The following is a 25309-nucleotide window of genomic DNA, read 5'->3' as shown; positions in this document are numbered from 1 at the left end:
TGTAATTTAAAATATCATCGTGCAATGATTGTTTATTCTTATATTCTTAGCCTTATTTTCTTTTGCCCCACGAAATATGGCCTTGGGCTTATTATAGGGGAGGGCTTATTATTTTCTGGGGCAGGCGAGAAGCAAGGTTCGCCTTTTACCTTTCCAGCTCCATCGTGTACCTCGCCATTGTGCTCAGGGAAGTGGCTGGTAAAAAAACCCCACTTCTCGCGAGGTCAGTCAAACTTCTTGAAGTCACGAGAAGGCGAGGAACGTGACGGAGCTGGAAAGGTAAGAGGCGCGCCTCGCGGCCCAACACCGCCCACCTCGCCCCAATGGTAAAGGCAGCCTGCCTGGTTCCCTTCCCCTCTGTCCCTTTAGTGAGGGGTTGCAGGTGGGGGGGGGGGAGAAGCAAGGTGCGCCTCTTACCTTTCCAGGTCCGTTGCGCTCCTCACCTTTTCACCCATTGAATCCTCTTGTAAAAAAACCTTGCGAGTTGAACTCATGAGGTCTTTTTTAGAAAGGGATTCAATGGGTGAAAGGGCAAGCAACACAACGGAAAGGTAAGAGGCGTGCCTCGCTTCTCCCCCCCATCTGACACCCCTCGCTAAAGGGACGGCGGGGAAGGGAACCAGGCAGGCTGCCTTTACCATTGGAGTGGGCAGTGTTTTTTTGCATGAGAAGAAACAGGCGGGAGGGGGGGTGATCGCATTGCTGGCCTGCTGCTGTTTTTGCGGCGGGCTCTTTATGTGTGGGAGGGAAGGGCAGGAGGTGGCAGCACTTTGCTTCGGCTGCTGCTGTTTTTGCGGTGAGCCCTCTTTTTGCCCGCAAACTGTACCAGTAGGTGGTACAGTGGTAATGGCGGGGACTGGTTGCGCATGCGCTTAAATAGTTGGGGTGGGCTTACTTTCGGGGGAGGGCTTATTATGGCACATGCTCTGAAAAGCCCGATTGAGCTTATTAGCAGGGCATGTCTTATTTTCAGGGAAACACAGTAATAGCACCATCTCTAGATTTAGGATTTCCCTGCCATAGGTAAATTAATTTTTTATGGTTGGGCTGTCAGTTTAATTCTAACATGTGGCAAAGATTTGCTCTTGAGAAAAGGATGTCCTAATGAAGGAACTTCATCTATCAGTCTGTCTATCTTGTCATCAAGCATCCAAGCTGGTATAAAGAATTTAACCTGCTCCATGGAGCGTTTACCTCTCAACTGAAAACAGCTCTGTTGGGCAGCTTTATATACAGGTAGTCCTCAACTTATGATCACAATTGAGCCCAAAATTTATGTTAAGTAAAACATTTGTTAAATGAATTTGCCCCATTTTACTACCTTTCTTGCCACGCTTGTTAAGTGAATCACTACAGTTGTTAATTAATAGAATGGTTGTTAAGTGAATCTAGCTTCCCCACTGACTTTGCTTATCAGAAGGTAAGAAAAGATGATCATATGATGGGGATGCTGCAATGGTCGACAATGTGAAAAACAGTCATAAGTCACATTTTTCAGTGCTGTTGTAACTTTGAACTGTCACTAAACGAACTGTTCTAACTTGAGGACTACCTGTAGTTTTTCTATGCTAGATCTTCTGTGACTAGGAGCATTATGCTGCCTTCTTTATTTGTTCTGTGGCCAATAGAGACTGGCACTTTGGCTACCCAAGATATACATCTGTTTGATTGCTTCTAGTCAAGAAATATATATTGAGGAAAGTTTCTGTACCTTTTATATGGGTTACAATGTAAAACAATTATGCTGCTTTCTTTCTCTCCCCACCTTTCATATATGCTATTATAGAACATAACACAGTACAGAAAGAGAAGTACAGCATGGACTTTCCTTGAAAGTAGAATTCTACCTGTGTTGGGGTTTTTGCTGCAGAATATACATAGAACTAGGCCAATATTTTTTAACTTCAGGAACTTCAAGATGTGTGGACTTCAATTCCCAGAATTCCCAGCTGGCTGAGTTGAGAAACATTAAAGTAGACCTATGACACTTCTACTGTTGTACAGTTGCCATGAATTCAGCCAGTATTTAATTACTTTCTTCCTTTCAAAAGCAAAAATAATGTTATTCTGCACAAAACTGATTGTTAAAGTCAGCCTTCAAAGTAATTTTATATGTGAGATATCTTTTTTCATACCGCTTTATATTTATTCCACCAAGAACTAATAGATAAAAGTACATTTTGATAACCATAGTGGTTTTTTAATTAATGATTTAATGGAATAATTTGTCATTGTGATAAAGAGAAGTAAATAATGCAAGGTTTATTCACACACAAACACATCCAAACACATAAACACATTATATATATACATTACATACATACATACATACATACATACATACATACATACACACACACACACACACATATATATATACATACACACACACACACACACACTGTACATTTAAATATATGTGCATGTGTCTGTGTGCCTATGTATATGCTTGTGCGTATGTGTAAATAAATATCAGGACATGAAAATACCCCAAAAGCCATTTCTATCAGCTTATTTTGGATTTTGAATTAGAGTCTAGCTTAGCGAAAGTGCTTGTCCCAATATAATTGCAGTGCATAAATTCTATAGTCTTTCAGATAGAGATTACAATTAATTTATATTTTTTACTTCTGTTAACAGATTGATTTATTAGTGTTAATCCTCTGTTTTTCATTTATGAGTACATTTTTAACTGAAAAAAATATTCTTATTTTTGCTTGATTAAAAAGAAAACTTATATCAAGTACTTTTGACATTTCATTTTGTCAATATATTATTCATTTATTAATTGATGACATTCAGTTAGTCTTTTCCTTTTTGATTCTTTCATTTTCAGATTGCATTTCTTGGATTGACTTCACATGAAAGGACTACACTCTGGAAGCAGAGTAAATATTCCAAACATCCTATTTCACTTAGGAAGACTCCATATAAGTAAGTCAATTTAGAAAGTATCATTATTCAATAACTGTTTCTGCTTGAAGTAATCATAGTTGTTAAATTTGGCTTGCTTAAAAAGTATATAACTGCTTTAAAATATGCAACCACCACCACTAAACCTATCCCCCCTCCACACAGACACACAACAATAAAGAGCTGTTGTGTATCTTGCATATAAATAATAAAGCGCTCAGGGCAATTGTTTGTAGATTTAAATTTAAGATGATCTGTGTATGTAGAGGGAATGAGGCAACATCTTCATAGAATTACCACATTATTCAGTAGTAAAAAGATGGTTGGGGTGCATACACTTCCTTCAAATGTAATTAATGCATGGAACCCTGGTTATTGTGTTACATGTCATGCGTGTTGTTCTCTTTTCAGCTACAGTTCAAATTTAGATAGTTTAGTTGGGAGAAAGAAGGTCAAGATAGCTACTCCCTACATGTTCTCAGTATATCTTTCATGATGCAAGTAGTTGCTTTAGTTTGGCAAGATTCCTATCTATAGATAAGGAACAATAAAGGAAACTGTTTAGAAGTAACTCTGTAGTCTTTCTTGGTTTTTGGGCCTGACAAGGAATGATACCTGTCTTTCATAATGGTCTGTAATTTAAAACCCGTATATAAAGTGAAACACAGTTTGGCATTTTGAAGCAAATACTATATCTGTCATATACTTAGTTTCTTATTGTTAAGCTTCACTTTTACTTGCATTCTATGACTTCAGTGTCAGAATAGAAAGGTATGTTCTTTTAAAAAATGTTTTCAGTAGTTTGGAACTCAAAACCTATTTCTAATTTGTTTCATAATTTCACAAAACTGCTTACTAAAGAAAGGTGTTTTGTAAAATACTGTAAATAGGAAATGTCCTTTGTCACGGCATTCTGTTAGGAAATCACCAAGCCACAAGTGTTTTCTCAAATTCCAAATGTGCCACTGATCCAAACAATGGGGAATGACTAGTATACATTGTACTTGTTTGAAAGCAATTCATTTGTAAACTTATCAATAGTTCTTGGATACTTCCATGATACTGAGATTCTGCCAGCATAAAATGCTTTAAAAAATAATAATAATATGAAGGTTATTTTTAGTCTGTGTTACTTTTCTTTCTTTTCTAGTCTTGGATTCTTCCAGAACATTGCAGACTTCTTTCAGTGTAGATGCTTTGGAATTCTCAAGCCCAACGTAATTGATTGGACTAAGCAGTACACTTTAATGCTTAATTTGGCAAAAGATCGACACATTCATCCAGTGTGAAAGCGAAAATCTACTCTCGACTGCCTGGAATTTACTGAATGTTTTCAGAAAAGATATTTAGAATATTTTAAAGTATATTGTGAATTATTTTGTTATTTGCTATGTGTCTGATTGCTATTTCAGAAAAAAATGAAAGTTTACATGGTTAAACTGAAGGAAACTGGAAATGCAAAGGCAACCATGGCTCATGTATAATACTTTCAAATACTTGGATATGAACAAATATAGTTGTGAAATGTTACGCTTCCTCAGCTTGCAAAAAAGATTATTTTTAAATAAAGCAGGAAAATCTATCTATGATTCATTTATCTCCCTCATTCAAAATTTACCCTCGGTTAAGAAAATAAAGATGATTTGAAATATCAAAATACGCTATTATATGAAATCCAATTTATAATTCATAAGAAGTTATTATACTTCTCTGCTAATATATATGTATTAGGACTATGCAGTGCTTAGATCAAATCCCCCAAAGTGATCTAGGAAAAAGACATAGCTGCTCTAAAGTACTGCAGTCAGTTGTTATGTTGGCACTCTCTTGTCCTTGCAGCCTTTTGGAAATTGAATCCAAAATACTGGACAACCCTAACCTACATAAAGGCTGTTTAGATTTGACATATGTATGCTCACATTTCAGTTAGAGCTTCTGTATATTACTGGCTTTAAATATTTAAAGGAAAATATAATAGTCACTGACATTGAACAACATATGCAGTAACGTCAGGCTTTTTTAAAAAAAAATTACCTAATGCATGTAAAAACAGAAAATAGAAGATTGACTATGAATCTTTCTGCTAGGCATTACTATTGCACATCACATTTATGGAAAATTTGACCTGCAGTACAAATCTGGTGCATCCTGAAGTTCATGCCAGAGTGGAACAGAATAAAAATTACCTCAGATAAATGCAGATTACCACTGTATTTTTGAATAAGTGCAAAGTTTAAGTGAAATGACAAAAAGCGTACTGTGTAAAATAATTTGAGAAATGATGAATGAAATGCTTTATCTTAGTGCTCACAATTTAATTACACTTCTTTTATGCAGCACAGCACATTTACTGCTGTCTTCAGTAAAATATGCTTAAAGATGGAATAACCAATCAGTTTTTCCCAACAAAGATATCAAAATTTTGAGAGGATTAAATTTAAAAAATAATAGAGATTATACTTGCAGGTAGACTTATTAAAGTATGTTATCATTCTGACAAATCATAACCAAATGCCTATATTTCATGTTCCATCTTCACTTGGTTGATGTTTCATATATTGTATGATAAAGAATAGGAATTGAGTTTTGCTTAATTAGCACAAGTGTAAAAATAACAGTGTCAGGATTGTTTGTGTAATTATCTTGATAAAATAACCAGAATTTTGATTCAGAAATTATTTATGTACAGTCCACATCTCAGTGTTGGGGAGTTCTGTTGCTCAGGAATGAAATGCTATTTTTCAAAAATGATTTCCCACAACAAGAAATTAAATTTTTATTGTTACTTATTTAGATAGGCCTAAATGAGATCTCAACATGGCATCTTATTCCACCTTCTCAACTTGAGTGAGGCCGCCAAATCCAATTCCTTTAGGGCCAAAATTCTTTGCATAACAAACTGTAAAACAAAGAAAGGAATGATAGATTTAACTATTTTCATAAGCCTGCCAACACAAAACATTATCTAATCTTTCATAAAACCCAACTTTTCTATAAAGCTTTGAGAACAGTACCATGTTGAAATACACCTAAATATATATAACCTATATAACTCCATGTTGCTCCTTTATTTGACCCTTGTCTCCATGTAGTGCAGATTTTAAAGCAGGCATAATAACTTAGTACATCATTGTAAGTGCAAACAGGGCCACCAGATCTGCTTTTCTAAAATTTAGATGACCACAGGAAGAGTAAGGTTCTATATTTAGGCAAGAAAAATGAAATGCACAGGTACAATATAGGTGGTACCTTGCTCAATAGTAGTAACTGTGAGAGGGAACTTGGAGTCCTAGTGGACAACCATTTAAATATGAGCCAGCAGTGTGCAGCAGCTGCCAAAAAAGCCAACAGTTCTAGGCTACATAAACAGAGGGATAGAATGAAGATCACGTGAAGTGTTAATACCACTTTAGTCTCCAGACGCAATTCAAGGTGTTGGTTATCACCTTTAAAGCCCTACATGACTTAGGGCCAGAGTACCTTTGAGACTGCCTACTGCCACATACCTCCCAGTGGCAAGATCCCACAGATTGGGCCTCCTTCAGATGCCGTCAGCCAGACAGTGTCGGCTGGCGGGCCCCTGGAGGAGAGCCTTCTCTGTGGCTGCTCCGACTCTTTGGAATCAGCTACCCCCAGAGATCCGGATCATACCCACTCTCATGGCCTTCAGGAAAGCTGTAAAACTTTGGCTGTTCCGGCAGGCCTGGGGCTGTTGACCTCACTGTTGAGGTCCAGCCCCGATTAGAATGAATGTATGAGGTGTTGCTATTTTAAACCGTTTTCTTTTGTTATGTGTTCGTTATGTGTTTTTTTTTCCTCTTTATTTTTGTAAGCCGCCTGGATTCCTTTGGGATTGGGCGGCATATAAATGTGGTTAAATTAAATTAAATTTATAATGCCTTGGTAAGGCCACACTTGGAATGCTACATTCAGTTTTGGTCACCACGATGTAGAAAAGATGTGGAGAGTCTAGAAAGAGTGCAGAAAAGAGCAACAAAGATGATTAGGGGACTGGAGACTAAAACATATGAAGAACAGTTGCAGGAACTGTGTATGTCTAGTTTAGTAAAAAGAAGGACTAGAGAAGACATGATGGCAGTGTTCCAAAATCTCAAGGGTTGCCACAAAGAAGAGGGAGTAAAATTATTCTCCAAGCCACCTGAGGGTAGAACAAGAAGCAATGGGTGGAAACTAATCAAGGAGAAAAGCAACTTAGAACTGAGGAGAAATTTCCTGACAGTTAGAACAATTAATCAGCTTGCCTCCAGAAGTTGTGAATGCCCCAACACTACAAGTCTTTAAGAAAATGTTGGATAGCCATCTGCCTGAAATGGTATATGGTTTCCTGCCTAGGCAGGGGGGTGGACTAGAAGACCTCCAAGGTCCCTTCCAACTCTGCTATTGTATTGTATTGTATTGTATTAAGACAGCTGAATTGAAGAACTCTTATCTCTTTGCTTCCACCTGAATTTTTGTAGCTCTATTTAAAAAAAACATTTCAGCAAAATGACACAGGTTTTAAAGCAAATGTTTATCACACAAGGAGTTTCATGGATTGACTACATGATCATTATGTCATTTTTTGCTAGCATGATTACTTGCATGACCAAAGGCTTGTCAGCTGTGAGACATCATACCACACACTGATTTGCTTCACCATTATTTCTTGATCCGACCAAATTTGGTTGGGCTCACACAACCAATTAAGCCATAAACAAGGCATTGCCCTTTCTCAACTCATAATGTGTATCAAGCTAATATTAGAGACATTACATTGCTTAAAGAACATGGAGAAAGGTACAGTACTCAGATGGGAAAGAAGATCAAATGTTAATGAGGGACAAATTGGATCTGCATCTGCTATTTTTATTCATAGTTAATTAGCAAAAATATGGAATTAAAAATCTACTGTATTATTTTTGTCTTCAGGTCAGTGTTGACTCCTGGTGACTAGTCACTTCAGTTTTCTTGGCAAGAATTTGGAAGGGTTCTTGCCTCTTTCCTGGGGCTGGGAGTAGTGAATGCTCCAAGGTCACCCAATTGGCTTTGAGCCTAAGGCCGAACTAGAACTAATGATCCCCAGTTTCTAGCCTGATGTCTAAATCACTTCACCAGACTGGCTCTTCATTGAATTTGGTATGAAAATGATGAATCTATCATTGATGTGTGGATCTATCCTTCTCCACAATCTTTGAAAGAATCAAGTTTCATTGGATACTTTGAAAAAAAAAAGGGTCTAAATTCAACATGCATAGTCTAAGTCTGCATGCTAATGTTTCTCTGAAATGATATTTTACATATTACACTTGCCTTTACAATAAATCTCTCCATCTTTGTCTGTAACATTTGTAGATTCTAGACTTTTCCCACAAAAAGCACATCGGAAGCAAGTCTTGTGCCAAGGCTGAAACCGAAGACAAAAAAAGGAATTAACTCACATAAAGTATTTGCAAAGCAAGGTTTTTGTTTGGCAGTCTATTCATAAATTAAGAGAAAGATTATCTGATCTTAATTTACTTTTCACAAGCTAATCTGGACTTCAGACAGTACATTTATGCTGAATACACATGAAAATCATAGTACCATGTTTTCCCGAAAATAAGACAAAAATTTTCTTTTGACCCCAGAAATAAGCGCTTGGCTTTATTTTCGGGGAGGTCTTATTATTTTTGAGGTGCAGGAGGCGCCGAGCATGGTCATCTCATCGCTGTTGCTGTGTTGCAAGATTTTCAGGGAGGGCTTATTTTAACGCATGCGCTTAAAAGCCCGATTGGGCTTATTTTTCTGGGAGGTCTTATTTTCAGGGAAAAGGGTAATTATTGTTGCCTCAAGCAGATCAGAGTCAGACTATCAACTGCAAAATCAGGATGACGTGTCATTTTAAAATGTGAAAGAAAGAAGACAAATGTGTCTTTCTGCCGCATAATCCTTGGCATATCAACATATTCTCTTTAGTGTTGTATAGGTTGGGAATCATAATCTTGTGTCTACTGTGCATGTGACAATATGAAGGTTGTTAATTATTCTTGGTTTGTGATAGCTGTCAGCCAAATGTTTTTAATAGTAACTGTGTATTGTGATAACATATTTCATAGATTTCTTACCTTTCCTCCTCCTATTATCTTCTCTGCAGCATACACTGACTTTCCACAACGAGGACATTTTTCTACTTCTCCAAACCTTGTGGCAAATTTTGAAGGGTTGGTAGGGGTAGACGGACGACCCGGCTTTGGTGAGCTGGTGGCAAAAAGGTTTAGCATATATTAACTTTTTTATCTCAAAGATTAACTGACCTGACCTGATATCTGACCTGACAAATAATGTATCAAATAAGGAGAGGTGAAGGGAGAGGGAGAAAGAGGGAGGGAGGGAGGGAGAGAGAGAGAACATTTATGTTTTTAATAGAGTCAACCAATATTACCAATGTTACGTAAGAACTATGTATTCTAAAGAATTTATTGTCAGGCTGGTTCTTTAAAACACAATTGCTGAGTTCATGCTGACCAGAGTTTATAGCAGAATGTTCAATTTGTTCATGCTCAGCATGAAGTAAAAGAGGAAGATCTATTTCTTTGAGATATCCTGATAAATATAAAGAATAATAGAAATATAAAGGTAACTATTTTTAATGGTTAGAAAGGTTTGGGCAACAAAATCACAAAAAGTGTTATATTTTGAAGAATAAGAAATATATTACGATGCAGATTTTTGTAGGTTCTGTCAATTAACCATAGCTACAAATTTAACACAGATAAAATGTAAAAGAATTAGAGAAATAAAACGGACCATTCAAAAACAAAGATACCTGGTGAAATTTCAGAATAAAAGACATACACTATAATAAGGGTAATGTCATAGAACCATGTATATTATGGTTATTGCAGATTTCAAAAGAAATGAGGAATAAACCTTCAAATCTGCCACATTGATAGTGATAAATGTCCACAGCTTTTGTAATTCTACAATACACACCGTATTGTTTAGTCTGCGTCAAGGTTAGAAAGCAGAAGGAACAATACACTGTTGTAGTATTTGGAAATCTTTTTAAGCCTTTTCCAATCCCACCGCACCCACCAAATATATGTCCTAAATTCCTTTCCTGAGATAGCCTATAATCTCCTTGTCCTTTGCATTCTTCATTCTTTGGGTCCTTGGTACTGAGAACTATTCTCTGAGCTCAGTTCAACCTTGAGCTACATACATTCTCTCTGATTGGTAGCATTGCTTAGACTTAAAAAAAAACACAATATAGAAATCTGAATATCCTTGGACAAATGTTTTTGGAGAGATGATTTTAGATTAACCTGATCTAAACAGAATCCAATGCAAGAAATTATTGCCAGAGGTTCCGAATTTGGATTCTGTTGTCTCTATTCCATTCCCCACCATGCCACTTCTCTCCCCAATCCAGTTCCAGTGAGGAAGGTTTTCCTGATTGGACTACTCCAATTGATATGTTCGAATCTGTATGTAGACAGCACAAATGCATAAATGAAAAGGTTAAGAGTAAAGACCAATTCTTTAAGAGGAAGTGTTCTGCTTGCTAAATATTCCTGATCCCTTTAATATCTTTCTGTAAATAAATAATATCTTTCTGTAAATATCTTTCTGTAAGTAAAAAGAAGTACCATATTAAGATGGTAAGAGCTGCAGTGGCACAATGGTTAGAGTGCAGTACTGCAGGCTACTTCTGCTGATCACCTGCTGCCTGCAGTTTGGCAGATCGAATCTCACCAGGCTCAAGATTGACTCAGCCTTCCATCCATCTAAGGGGAGTAAAATGAGGACCCAGATTGTTGGAGGCAATAGGCTGACTCTGTAAACTGCTTAGAGAGGGCTGTAAAGCACTTAGAGAGGGCTGTAAAGCACTATGAAGTGGTATATAAGTCTAAGTGCTAAGGGGACAAAAGCATATTGAACCCTATACTCTGGAATGCCTTGCCCTTACAAGCGCCTTTCATATTTTATCAGTTTACCACAAACTGGTAAAAATCATTTTCTCTAAACAGACATTCAAGGTGAAGGGTCCTTGGTGCACTCTTAAGGTTGGTGTTAGTTTGCTAGCACTGGTGTTCTATATCTGCAAGAAAACAACCAAGCTCCGAGAGCACCAAGGACCCTTTATTTCAATCCTGAGCTATAAATATTCTTTATTGAGACATTCAAGGTATAAATGGTTGATGTGTGATGTAGAATTTGTAGTGTGTATTGGTTTTACTGCCAAGCATATTACAAAACTAAGCAGTAAGAAGATCCTAGAAAACAAACAATTGAACAAAGAAACAATGGAATGTGTGGATCATATCTATACATGCACATTGCTTTGTGGGTTGTAAGTTTTTTCCAATGAAGGAGTAGGCACCAAAGGAGTCCTATATTAAGATAATTTGCTTTTAACTAAATCTTGTTTTATTATTAAACAAGATATTATAAATCATATGGATATCCAGAAAAAATTGTTCAAATCACAGTTTGAAAACTTTTAAAAAAACCACCACCCTTATATTAACGTTGGAAATTATTATTGTTGCTTTATTGCAATTAGGATGATATTTTCTCAGTCTTTAGGGCTGTGGTGGTGCAGTTGTTAGAATGCAGTACTGCAGGTTACTTCTGCTGACTGCCGGTTGCCTGCAGTTCGTCAGTTTGATTCTCACCAGGCTCAAGGTCGACTCATCCTTCTATCCTTCCGAGGTTGCTAAAATGAGGGTCCAGATTGTTGGGGGCAACATGCTGACTCTGTATACTGCTTAGACAGGACTGTAAAGGACTGTGAAGTGGTATAATGTCCATAAGTCTAAGTGCTATTGCTATTTCTACTTATATTATAGAAATATGAACATAGAACTTTATAGAGCAGCAGGTAGTGCTTAATCTTAGTTACTCAAAACAAATATTCTACTTCAGCATGGAGTACAGTGACCATGTTTTCTTGGAAAAAGATAAATCTGAAAAGAGGGCTAATTTGAAAGGTTTGTAAGGAAAAAATTGGTTTTGTTGATAATTTTGTTTTACAAAGTCAAATTCAACAGTAAAACCAAGAAAAACTTTACAAAAGTTACATACCGTATATACTTGAGTATAGGCCGACCCGAATATAAGCCGAGGCACCTAATTTTACCACAAAAAACTGGAAAAGTTATTGACTCGAGTATAAGCCTAGGGTGGGAAATGCAGCAGCTACCGATAAATTTCAAAAATAAAAATAGATACCAATAATGCCATTGCCCATTGAATAACATATACAGCCTGCCTGTGCCCATTAAATATACAGTAGCCATTGTAAAAATTTGCTCTGCATAACAAATTATTATCACACAATACCGGTGTATTCAATGAAATACTTCACTCACCTCATGATGCTGATGTCCCGCTGTGATGATGATGTCCCGCCTCCTATGACACATGGCACAGTGATTCCTATCATTGGATCACTGTACCAGAGGAGGTGGGACATCGCTATGTGGCTGCTTGCCATAACAAGGAGGAGGTGGGACATCGTTGCAGAGCGGCAGGAGGGGGAGGAAGGGGAATCGTAAGATAGCCCTGCATTACATTAGAACGTGAGGAGGGGGGATGGTGCGGTGCACGCTGCGCGGCAAACTGACACAGAGGGAGGGGAAACTCAGGGGCGCTGGGCCATTCACGAGTGTCACCCAGCGGCATGGCCCCGCCCCTTTTTCTCCTCCATTTCGGGCAAATTTTTCACTGACTCGAGTATAAGCCGAGGCGGCTTTTTTCAGCTCAAAAAGTGGGCTGAAAAACTAGGCTTATACTTGAGTATATACAGTATTCTAATAAAATGCCTTAAAACAAGCAGTATATGTAAAACTATTTTAGAAAGAAAATTCAGTTTCATACAAATGAGAAAGACTGTGTATCAAACAGTACATTTGTTTTGTAAAAATTAAATGACTGGAATAAAGGACAAAAGTTGGTTTTTGAAAAATATATAAATATAAAGGAGGCCTTCTGGAAACAAAGGATTGTACCAGTGGTGGGATTTTTTTACTACTGGTTCTGTGGGTGTGGCAGGCAAGGTTACTGCAAAATCCCTAATACCTCCCCACCCCACTAACCTGCTTTCCAGCTCTGTTCTCCTGTTTAAGGCAACAAAAGAAGATCAGCTGGGAGGCAGTGGGGATGGGGCCAGTCTATTTGCCAGTTCTCCGAACTACTCAAGATTTCTGCTACCGGTTCGCAAGAACCTGTCAGAACTGGTTGAATACAACCTCTGGATTGTACTTTATAATTAATAGGATCACTCTACCCTAGAAGGAAAGTAATCAGCAGATTGTAATGGGACTACTTCAAGAATGAGGGAAACTTCAGGATAATGTGACTGGACAAAGTAATCAAGGTTGTTGTTGCGATAATTTAAGGAGAGGGCATAATTACACCACCATACAAAGCAAAGGTGAGTAGAAATCAAATAAATAATAATAATAATATTCCATTCATTGTGTAATTACCATTAATGTAATATTCAGCTATGTGATACCATGCAGTTCTCTGGAAGTCAGGAGGGATTGGCCTCCAGCTCAAAGAATTAAAAGTTAGATTCTATTTATTTTTACAAAATTTAAAATATGTGTAAATAAGGCTTCATTTTCTGATGCCATGTAAAGGAAATATTCTTTGCCCAATAGAATAGGTAATTGTTTTAGAGTAATACTCCTGAAGAACTAAGTCTAATTGTTTTAAAGTAATACTCCTGAAGGACCAAGGCTCATTAAAATGGTTTTAGGAAAATGATTGTAGCAATTAAAGAAAAACAACCAGATAACTATTTCTCCAACATGTTGTTATGGAAACTGAGCGAAATAACTGGATGCAACCACAGCTATAATTATAAAACAACCCAGAATTTCACTCACTGGTGCTGTAAATCCAGCCCCAGATGTTCTCCTGTGTCCGTGCTGAGACAACCGGCGCCTTGCCCAAAGCCAATTCCTTTGGGGCCATATTTCCTCCCATAACATGTTTTGCAGTAGATTTCAGATTCATGAGCCGCTACTGTTGTGCTGTCCAGAGCTTTTCGGCAACCCACTAAGAAAGAAAGACGAAAACACATGTTATGGTCCTGATCTGCAAACGGAGACACTTGAATTTTACCATTCTGCATTGGAAGTTTGAAAATGAAGATACGAAAAGTTTCCCTACATAATAATCAAAGGCAATATAAACTAGTTTCATCTACTGTTAGAGAAATGAGAAGCAATCATGGGTCCAGAAAAACTAGGATGGAAAATACTGTTTCCCTCACCATTACAGCCCTTGAGAAGGGTATCATACAAAGAAGAATAAAAGCTAGAATTCATTGATGGTGACAAGGATAGGAAGCTTTGAGTTCAGAAAGTCTTAAGGTCTGTTTCTGTAGAGTTGATCTTATGCACTTGAGTGCTTTGTTGCAACTTTAAGCCATGCCTAGCTGCACATAGATTTATAACTAAATAGCATTACAGAAATGCTATTAAATCCCTGGTGATACGTTTCTCCAAAGGAAACGAAATCTGGGTGCCCACTGGACCTGGATCTTCTACAAAGCTCAGGAAAATTAAGTTTGCCTATTTGAGGAGAACATTTCCCAAATGAAAACACACTTTGAGCAAGTGTGGCATTATAATAAAGATTATGCATGGGACAGCTTCTCTTTCATATCCCGCACCAGCCATAAACCATGTCTGCCTATCCAGCTTTGAAGTGAAGGTCATGACGAATTCCGACCTTATAAAACACCATTACAAAGTTCCTTAAGATTATGTGAAGTGCTTTGAATACTTATAGATCCTTTGAAGTCTAATGCAAATTAAGCTTTATTTGTATTTTTGGCAATGTATATTTACAGGCTACGTCTGGGTCACAATTGTGGGAAGTAATGCTTTTCTGAATTCCACCACTATCCCCATGGAACAAAAATAAGATTTATTCTGACATATTGCAATAGTATTGCTAACTATATGACTATAACATCCTTCGCTTACAAAATTAACAAAGGCCACTGCAAATGTTTCATATTTGTCTTAAGGATAGGAAGGCAGATATTCACAGATGTTACAAATACATTTTCTCCAGTGCATTAAGATCACAAATGAAAGTTGATTATTGAAGTGAATCGGGACAGATAAAATTGAGCTCTCTGAAGAAATAACGTTGTGATTTTGTGAATTTCCTCCTTGACAATTTTGCATTCTCATCTGGGAAGAAAAGATAATGGCGTTTGCTCTGTGAATTGTTAAGGGATGGCTCCACCAGCAGATAAAATGCTTCTATTTCTGGTCTCTTTGGAATAGAAGGTCTGTGCTGCAACAGATGGCTCCAAAGCCTTGCTGGCTGAGAAGACTCATCTGTCAGAAAGTAGTTTGAAGTTGACAAATTGTGATTGAGCCACACAGCCACCACAGATGCCCTTTAAGTCACAACTGACTTGGACAAATCAGAGGTGTTAATGACAGCAAGTCACATCATAAGGGGTAGAATCCCCACACACAGGAGAGGCTGTGTTGTCTGCCAGCATTGTTCTACAAAATTAATGACTGAAGGCCATTTATTATTTATATGACTTTCCTACTAATTATACTTCAAGCTGGGTGAACACCATAAAATCATCTAACAATTTAAACAACAAACTAGCTCACAAACATTTGCTACAGGAAATAATGTAAACATATAATGCAACCAACCAAGCAACCTTGATGCCTTTTATGCAGAAGTATGGTCTATTAAGTTTAATAAGAATTTAACTCCCAGATAATGAGGATGCAGTTGCAGTCTAAAAGTCTCTACAATAAAGCCTAATGTTGCACATTAAAAGCCATTGTACAAAATACTTCTTTTTGGTATATCTAACACACAGACAGAAAGGGAGAGGCTGTCTTGCTCTCAGCTGTCAACTCAAAGAAGGTATTAAGGAAATAAATCAGATCTACAGCCATCCATTGGGTGTGAACCGTAGATAGACCATTATTTTGAGAAAACCAATTACTGATCATGGACTTAAGAGACAGGAAGCTTTTCTTAATGTTTCACCATAAATCCACTCTCTTGTACTTTAAAACCATTTCCCCTTGTTCTAGCCACTAGGATGTCAGTTTCAATTATATGAAAGGAGAAGTTGTGTTGAACATTAAAATGACCACTTTTCTATAAAGATTGGAAAGAATATAGTGCAGGTTCTGGTCCCTCCAACCCCTTCTTTGGCTTGCTAAATTATTCTTTTATCAAAGTCGACCCTGTTCTCCAATTGATTTGATGCTGATTTTTATTTGATATGCAACATCTGGATTCTTCATAGATCCTAGCACAGACTGACTGAAAGGTATTTTACCAGTTATGCTGTCATATAATTTATGTCAATGTTGATTATTCAGTCTCCTTATTCTTCTTCATTCTTCCAAAAACACTGATTATTTCTTCAACAGTCAAAACCTACTCTTAACATGGATAGAGACATCTAACCAATTATCAGACCCATGAACGAAAAGAACATCTATTTTCTATCAGTGTAATTTACAATCTTTCTTATGGCAAGACATTCATTGGTCTTTCAAATGAGGAAGGCCGGGAGAAAAACAATATTAATGGTATTGAAAATCAAAATTAAGTACATATAGGATGTTTACATCCATGCATCTAATAATATTTGTAAGCTGTCTTGAGACACTTCTAGGTAAGATGGGCAACATATAAATTGAATAAATAAATATTTCTTTTGTCATATTAAAATTAGTGCTCGATGTAAATTTTTGGAGGAGTTCTGGAGGACTCATCCCGGATCTGAGAGAGCTACAGTGTAGAACTTCTAGTTGACTTGAATAGTGAATACAAGCTTGTTTCTCCCAGAAGGAATCTTTATGTTATCCAACGTAACACTATTCATAAACACAACAGAGATGTCAGTATAGAACTATCACGTATACAGTATGTCAGTTCAGTTCTATCTGGTTCGCATGAACCGGTAGCAGTGGTAGCAGGAGGCTCCGTCACCCGCCAGGATGTCTTCACATCCCGTTTTTGATGCTCTGCGCATGTGCAGAAGGTCCTGTGCATGCACAGAGGTGGTACGTGCGCTCACATTTGTGAACCAGGGGCGAAGGTAAATTGATTTCACCCTTGTATAATATGATGTTCTGTAAACCACTTAGACTCAGAAACTGCTATAAAGCATTATGAAGCAGTATGTAAGTCTAAGTGCTATTACTATTGCTAATATTATGACTTAATGCTCTATGAGTTAATCCACTTGAGTGATGTTATGGCTAGGTAAAAGATTTTCTCTCAAGCACTATAAAATAAGTTTCTGAAAACTTTGTAAGAACCAATGATTGATTTATTATTTAGTATTTATTCATTCATGAATATGACATTTGAATACAATAATTACTTTTAGCTGCTCTTTTTGTAGGCAGAAATAAAGGATATTAGCTATTGTTCCAGGAGTCACAATGAGGAATAACAATCTGTAATTATTTAGTGAAAGAAGAAACATAGATGAACTTACTGCACAGGAAACATGTCTTATGAAAACTCCGCCCATTACACTGAATTTCCTCAGCATGGTAGACTGTTTTGTCACACGCACCACATTTGGCTCCACCTCCCCAATTTGGCATCCTTGATATTTTTCAATTGGCTTCAGCTGGCACCTTTAAATCCAGAAATAAATGAAGCATAATTAGCAGAAATTAGTCCTCAAGCGTGCTATACTAAAACATTTTAACATGATGCTGTGCAAGCTATCCAGCTGTGTCATAATGGAGCTGTCAGTTGGGACTACCATGTCTGGGCTGCAAACCTTCAGACAACCACCGGATGACAGAGAAAAAGAATGCTCTCTCTCTCTCTCTTTCTCTCTCTTTGATGCAGTCACGATATGGCATGCCCAGGATGGTTCCTGTAAAAATGTAGGGTTTGACTCTGGCTTGGTTGACCAATTTAAATTATGGGAATTGAGATGAATCATAAGTGCAAGAATCTCCCAAATTTATGACCTTTTATGAAGGGCCAAGTCTGAAAAATAAGAAGAGGATGAAAAATAGCTGATAAAAATCCTCAAGGATTGTGAAAGTTACCAAACAGGTGAGACCCTCTTGCACCCTTCCTGGGTGCCGCCACATATATTTATATATCTGTCATGATGCCTCTTGGAATAATCATTCCAGAAAATTGTGGCACACAGAAGAATTGGGGGTTGGAAAATCTTTATTGATGTTTAATAGTGGGGAGGGTGGGGAGCCAGATAAGACAATAATCAAGAACAGAGCACTGTCACTATCTTGAACTTATAGCCACTGTAAAAACGTGTGCATTGGGTTAGTGGCAGAAAACCTTTTGCTACCTGAGACAAATCTAATAGTTTCATCTTCCTTTCAAGAAGCATGAAAGGCAAGGTTATTTTGGCACCTACGGCAGGAGATCCCACTGACATCTCTTGACTATTCCTGACAACAAAACAATGCAATAATAAATAAAATTGTAATTCTCAGAAGAACTCCCAGACTCTGTTTCATTTTGTAGTGCACTTCAGCTTCAATCCAAAAGGGCTCTATAGAGATCTTCTAGTTAAGCCTTTAAAGAAATAATAAATTGCATGACACAAAATGTAATATCTTCTACAAAGCAGCCTTTCATGATATAAGAATCTCCTTGAGTTCTCAACACAACCATTAGATATGATCTCTTGTTGCTCCAATTACTGTCAGCACTGTGGGGTTTTCATACTTAACCTAAATGGTATTTATTCCTACTGAGTTTATCCTTTTGCCGAGTGGATCTTCTTTAGAAAGATCAAGGTATTTAAAACATCTAGGAATTATTCCTATGCTTAGCAATAACTAGCTGTATCCCATTTTAATTAAATTACCTTGAAAGTATTTTCCTTCTGAAAAGGAAATACCTATTTCAGTTCAAGAGAAGGAAGAAGCATTTGCTTTCCCTTCAAATATCAATAAGGTATTTTTTTTCATCATGTGCATTTAATAAAAATAAGTATAAGCTCAAGAATAACAAAATGAGGGCAAGCATACTTGTGTTGCAACTTGGGAGTGCTCTCCTTTAACACGACATTTGGCTTTATTCTCTGCTGCTATATATTTAAAGTGTGACTCTTTTCTTTCTTTAGTTCATTGCCTCCTCTCTTATTTTCCTATGCTATTTTATTTTAGCTCACTTGTGTTGTTGCTCAGCAACCAAAGTTAAAAAGAAATCCCTCTCATGCTCCCAGGTCTCCCTGAGTTGTTAGAAAAGCAGTGTAGCATTTGATAATGTATTGCAGAGGCACATCCTTTCAGATTCCACAAATAAATGTGTAAATTTCCTCCCTTTGAAAATCTGAGCTTTGCAATATGGTACAACAAAAGTTTAGCCCCGGCATTCAAAGCTTGTTCACACAGGCAATTAAGAATGGCATCACAGACTTTAGAAAGCAAATGTTGCCTGTCCTAGAAACATAGCAGCACAAAAGAAGAGTTGCAATGAACAGCTGTGGAAAGCAGATACATATGCAAAGAAAGGGTTGGGGTGGATCTGAATCTGGCTTAAAATGGTTAATAAATGGCTGCTCAACTCTGATGAGCTATCTTTGTGCTAAAGGTCCTTGGCCCAAATATTTCATGTTAGAATCTCTGCTCAGAAATTCTAACGTGAGAATGTATGTGCTTTGATTACCACTTATCAAAAGAGCCTCCTATCTCATCAAATGTTTCTTGTCAGAGATTAAAAGTCTAAGAGGTTGGAGGTGGATCAAGAGGGAGAAGAATGCAAAATAGATAAAAGGGTGAGAGGAGGGGAATACATTTAACTTGATTGCACTTGCTGGGTGTAGAACTGAGAATAAGAAAGCAGTGGGCTTAAGAAAATGCTTTATTATTTGGATCAGTTTGAAATTGTTTTTGTTGCATTCCCCTTTCCTTTCCTTCTTTTTAGTAATAATTCCAAGGACAGCAATACATTTATGAAGGAAATGCAACGTTCTTAACTTCTTAAAGCAAATAGGTTATACTTAGAATGTCTGTCCAGACTCTTATCAAGCAGCTTCAGATGGAGAAACCACAACCTCAATAGAAAAATCTGTTCCAATACTGTTGATACTTTTTTCATTAGCTAACTTGACATTTTCTCTAAAAAACACAATTGTATATTATTAATTTAATTAATTAATTAATTAGATAATTATTCACTTAATTATCTGAAAATCATCCAGCTCTTCCAATTAGGTTAGTCTTTTAATAAAGTCCAACATGACAGCTTCGTATATTCAGCCATATTCAGCTCCTGTTATTTGCTGTTTTGTTTTTATTACTTCACTTTTTTGAGCACACCATCAGTGACAAAGGTGAGATGAACCAAATCTTTCCCTTTGTTCTAGATTCTGGGCAGTTGAGTAGATTGAGCCAAATACAATTAGAAAATGTGTTTCAGTTTAAAGGAAAGAGATCTCTACTTCCTCTCTCACTGGTATGAAATATGATCAATAAGCTAGATTTTCCAAATGGCACAAAAAGGAGCTAAAAAAATAACTCTAGCTATTATTAATATTTGGAAAGCTAACAACATACACAAACACACTAACATCAACAATATTAACTCTAGTTAATGGTTAGAGTCTCGTTTCAGATTTTAAATGTTGGTATTCCATCCTGCCTGGAAAAATACAAATAAACTCAAATGCTATTTGAATTGTCATCCATGTTGCATTCCAGATATTCCATGATTCATTGGAAGAAAAAGGGGATCTTCGCCTTCTGCTTTTCTAAGTTCGAGTGATCCTATCATTAAATCCACTCAGAAAAAAATTCTGTGGGACAATAATGAGGTTGGCTAGTAGGATTCAGCAAGCAAATATAAGACTCAAAATATAGCAGCGACCTTTTCCTCGTCCTTTATTTCAGATGTACCATAGAAAGGACCTGCATTGCTCATACTGCTTTCTTGATGTCTTGGTGAGTCATATTTTCTAGCCTCAGTCTGTTACATTATGATCAGTTGGGTTACTCTGAACTTCTGGCTCAGTCCATCTTTAACCCTCTTGGCAAGCCAGTCCCTTTCTTATTATAGCTTTCCCCTAAGAGATAGCTTATCTAACTGACACTGGACCAAAACACTATTAAGATTTTTTAAAAAAAATCAAGTCCAAGATGTCAGAAATTGCATTGAGATTAACCTAGCATTTGCTCCTAAAAATTGCCATCTTGCTGTCACAGAAAAAGGGAGCTAGAGAGAAAAGTATTATGTCTAAGAATAATACAAAAATGAGTTACATTACATACCCAATTTAAAATATTGGAATGATAGTATATTGAGGCAGAAGTTTATGGAGATTTTTCATCTTATTTTATTTCAGAAATGCACAAAAACTACCTGAAGCATTCGGCTTTCCAGCATCTTTGGCAGATTTCTAGGTGGAACAAGATCAGTATTTTTAGCTGCTGTTACTTTGCTTTGGTGGGTTAATTTTTAGATTTTTTTAAAAAAATCCTGCCTTTAATTTTTTTTAAATAGATAACTCATGCTGAATTAGAGTTGGAAGGGACCATGGAGGTCTTATAGTCCAAACCCCTGCTCAAGCAGGAGACACTATACCATTCCAGGCAAATGGCTATCCAATATTTTCTTAAAGACCACCAGTGGAGCACTCACAACTTCTGAAGGCAAGCTGTTTTATTGGTTAATTGTTCTGTCAGGAACTTTCTCCTTAGTTCTAGGTTGGATCTCTCTTTGATAAGTTTCCATCTGTTACATCTGGTCCTGTCTTCAGGTGATTTGGATAATTGGTTAATCCCCTCTTCTTTGTTATAGACTGGCATCATGTCACCCTCTAGCCCTTCTCTTCATTAGACTAGACATTCCCAGTTCCTGCAACCATTCATTTGTTTTAGCATCCAGTCTTCCTTCTTTCTCCTCCTGTTTTGCCCACAACAGCCCTGTGAGGTAAGTTGGACTACAAGAGAGCGACCAGCCCAAGACCAACCTGAAGCAGGACAAGAACTCATTTTTTTGTTTCCAGCTGGGTGTTTTAAATACTAGACCAAACTGGATTTAGTTCTCAGATTTCTCCGGATTGTGAATATATATATATATAGTGTCACAACCCCTGGTATGCCCCAATTATGGGAGGAAGCTAATTGCTTCCATTACAAGAATCCATCACAACAGAAACCCAATATTTTTTACTGTTACCTTTGTACTGTTGCCTTTGTACATTTGTACAAAGCACAAATACAGCACAAATACAACATATATATATTTATCAGCACAAATACAACAAATATATATATATATATATATATATATATATATATATATATATATATATATATATATATATATATATATATATATATATACATACATACACACATATACATATACATATACATATATATACACACACACACACATGCATACATACATACATATAGATATATTCATTTAAAGGAATTCCAGACTGCAATATTAAATGAAATTACTAGCAAGAGCTCCATTACACTAGGGCAATGGTTCCCAACCTTTTTTTGGCCATGCCCCACCTAAGCATCTCTAAAATCCTGATCCGCCCCCCTTGACATATAATTCTTACTTTACTCAAAAAGTGAACACTACTCACGCGGAGGAAGCCTAAAAGGCCATTAACTTGGTTTAAACAAGGTTTAAATTGCCCCCATTAAAAATAAAATTGCTCCCCAGGGGGGCGTGAGGCCCACGTTGGGAACCACTGCACTAGGATGGGGGTTTTTTGGGGGAGGAGGAGTTAAATTCAAAATTTCCAGATTTGCGAAAAAAATAATTGCAACAATAGTAAACAAATTCTAGCAATCCATTTCTCTCCATGTGGAAAAACCACCCTCACGAAACAATAGCAGACTGTACCCCTTACTGTTTCTTAGCAATACTTACAAGAAGGAAATGTATGTATCGTCTTGTCTTCTTTATCTTTTTGAAGAGACCAAGCCAAGATCCGGCTGACTTTAAATATTTTCCGGGAGAGGCAGGCTGTGTTAGTTGGGACAGGGGTATGTGAGCAATGATACTGCTATCAGGTAGCTTAAAATAACTTGTGACAAAGCCTTGGATTGAACATCAGTTATGACCAAGTAGCAGAACAATGTGGGCCCCTCATATTACAGTCAATGCTTCCAACTGCAGTCATCTAGACAAAAAGAAATCAAATGAATCAATAGGACCCCTGGCCTAAGCTGAGTTGTGTCAATTATAACTGGATCCTTAAAAAAGAAATGAAATGTATTTAGACAGACCACTCAGCTATAGAAAAGGTTCATTGCGGAAAAGCTGTAACTATGGTATACTATCATTATATGAAGACCATGTAGAAATTTGTCATCCACCCAAACTGAATAGAAAAAAAATATCACCTTGATCATTTTTAACACCCAGAGATGATACTCGTCATCTGTTGCCACGTCTCCGCTTAATCAAAGGCTGTGGGAAGGGGTGTTGTTGTTTTTCTTTTGCTTCTTGGAGACCAATTTAAGAAAAAAGAGCCTAAATGTTTATAATGACAGATTAAAACAGGTGAGGCAACCTAATACCCTTTAATTCCCTCAGCTCCAGGCAGCATGACAAATAGTATGAGACAAGTACAAAACATCTGGAGAGCATCATCTTGCCTCATAAATTAAGCCTAAACTAAATGTAGTAGTTTACTGAATTAGTCATGTAACCTTATCAATAAAATGAAATATAGTGCAGTCTAATTCCAAAATGAAATGGATCATTCGGTGATCTATTAAGAAGCATCTGCAGGGATATTCGAAGAGTTAAGAAGAATCATTAAGTCTCCCTTAGTTCATATTTACTCATGTTGACTACCATAGTAGGAACAATGAAAGAAGACAGATATTGTCAAGCGCAGGAAATCTGGAATCCAGGCAGTTGAAAGGAATAAATAGGTTTATTGCACACTAAAGCTCTCTACAGGAATCTGAACTGCTAACATTTAAAGCAAATTGGTGGTGGATAAGTGTTACGGAATTCAAGGTGGGCTGGACTTGGATCTCTTGTGGATGTGAAATGACTCGAGACCGGTGACACACTTGACCCCTGGACTCAAGACTGGTCATCTCCTACAGATATTTACGGAGGATGACACTGGCTTCTGATCATGTTGGTTATATATTGGCTCTAGCAGTGATCTGACTACAATCTACTTGGATTAGAGAATCCAAGTGAGAGGGTTAATGTCTTTTTGGAATCTCCCTGTAAACATAATATTGTATCTGATAGGCTTATTAAGGATTATGCATCTGTTCTTGTTCGTTTAAATGTACATTTAAAGGTAATTTTTAGCCCAATAATCTCATATACTGTATGTATACTCCAAAACAAGCCCAGTGAGTTCCTGAACCCAAATACAAAGAATTGCAGCAAAAAATAGAAATCATATAACTACCGTATTTTCCGGAGTATAAGATGCACCTTTCCCCCTCAATCTGGGTTATTTATACACTGAATACAGCATTTTTGGCCTCCCCAAAACCCTGCCCCTTTTGCAAAAATGGCCACGCATAGCCTTTTTGCGCACGCACACACACACACACACAGTCCTCAGGAGCACTCTATAAGTCTCCTAAAGGCTGTGCATGCCCCCTTTTTTGACAAAAAAACCCGGGGCGTTTTTGCGAGGTCTACAGAGTACAAAAACTTTTTTAAAAATTTGCTTCTTCAAAATCTTGGTGCGTTTTATACTCCGAAAAATACAGTATATGCAATTAAGTTATTCTTTAAGGAGTTCAAGTTGTCTAGTTATATATGATTCTTCTTTTAATTTTTATTTATTTATCAATCTAGGAATATTTGAGTATATGACAATTTTTTATATATTTTCCAAACTTGGACAGTCTTTTTACTTGCATCAGATATAACATTTCAGCTGACAAAATGCACTATGCAAGTGATCAATGTAGCAAGAATCAGCAGAATACATCTTTTTCCCAAGTAAAACAGATAAGTACCTAAATAATATCATCTATACTATAGTCCTAAATGGACATACAGACTTTAAAGAATGATAGAAAGTGTCAGATGCAGATAAAGGTAGTCCTTGATTTACGACCATAAATGAAGTGAAGTATGGGTAAATGAATTTTTCCCCATTTATCTTTCTTGCTACAGTTAAGTGAATCACTGCAGTTGTTAAGTTACTAGTGGTCGTAAGTGTGAAAAATGGTCACAAATCACATTTTCAGTGCCGTTGTAACTTTGAGCAGTCACTAAAGGAACAGTTGTAAGTCAAAGACTACTTGTATTTGAGTTAATCAAATATGCAGATTACACATAATCATACAAATGATTGAAAGAAGCATATCAAAAATAACTTCTTCAGTTCCAAAAATGACTTCATCAGTCACAAGATCATATATCTTCATTAAAAAAACCTCAA

At 36.9% G+C, this 25309-nt stretch overlaps 2 protein-coding genes across 2 annotated transcripts in view; one reads left to right on the top strand and one right to left on the bottom strand.

The window, feature by feature from the left end:
* Window positions 1-4495, top strand: part of ZDHHC13 (zDHHC palmitoyltransferase 13) — a 28537-nt gene extending 24042 nt beyond the window's left edge. Inside the window, exons 16-17 of the mRNA XM_087719114.1 lie at window positions 2837-2934; window positions 4064-4495. Of these exons, the coding sequence (XP_087575240.1) occupies window positions 2837-2934; window positions 4064-4202 (237 nt within the window). The 3' untranslated portion in view covers window positions 4203-4495. The remainder of the gene's footprint in view (window positions 1-2836; window positions 2935-4063) is intronic.
* Window positions 4496-5675: 1180 nt separating this feature from the next.
* CSRP3 (cysteine and glycine rich protein 3) lies at window positions 5676-22960 on the bottom strand. Its single transcript, XM_087719119.1, has 6 exons — window positions 22807-22960; window positions 17414-17558; window positions 13791-13962; window positions 9018-9150; window positions 8224-8317; window positions 5676-5812 (listed from the first exon to the last, which is right to left on the bottom strand). The coding sequence occupies exons 2-6, from the start codon at window positions 17523-17525 to the stop codon at window positions 5739-5741; spliced, it is 585 nt and encodes a 194-aa protein (XP_087575245.1). The 5' UTR covers window positions 17526-17558; window positions 22807-22960; the 3' UTR covers window positions 5676-5738.
* Window positions 22961-25309: the final 2349 nt, after the last annotated feature.

The sequence above is a fragment of the Thamnophis sirtalis genome, unplaced genomic scaffold (assembly GCF_051295495.1).
Source record: "Thamnophis sirtalis isolate CommonGarterSnake01/CBP01778 unplaced genomic scaffold, rThaSir2_p1.2 scaffold_1, whole genome shotgun sequence".
NCBI classification, from domain to species: domain Eukaryota; kingdom Metazoa; phylum Chordata; class Lepidosauria; order Squamata; family Natricidae; genus Thamnophis; species Thamnophis sirtalis.
This window is presented reverse-complemented; position numbering and strand designations above follow the sequence as displayed.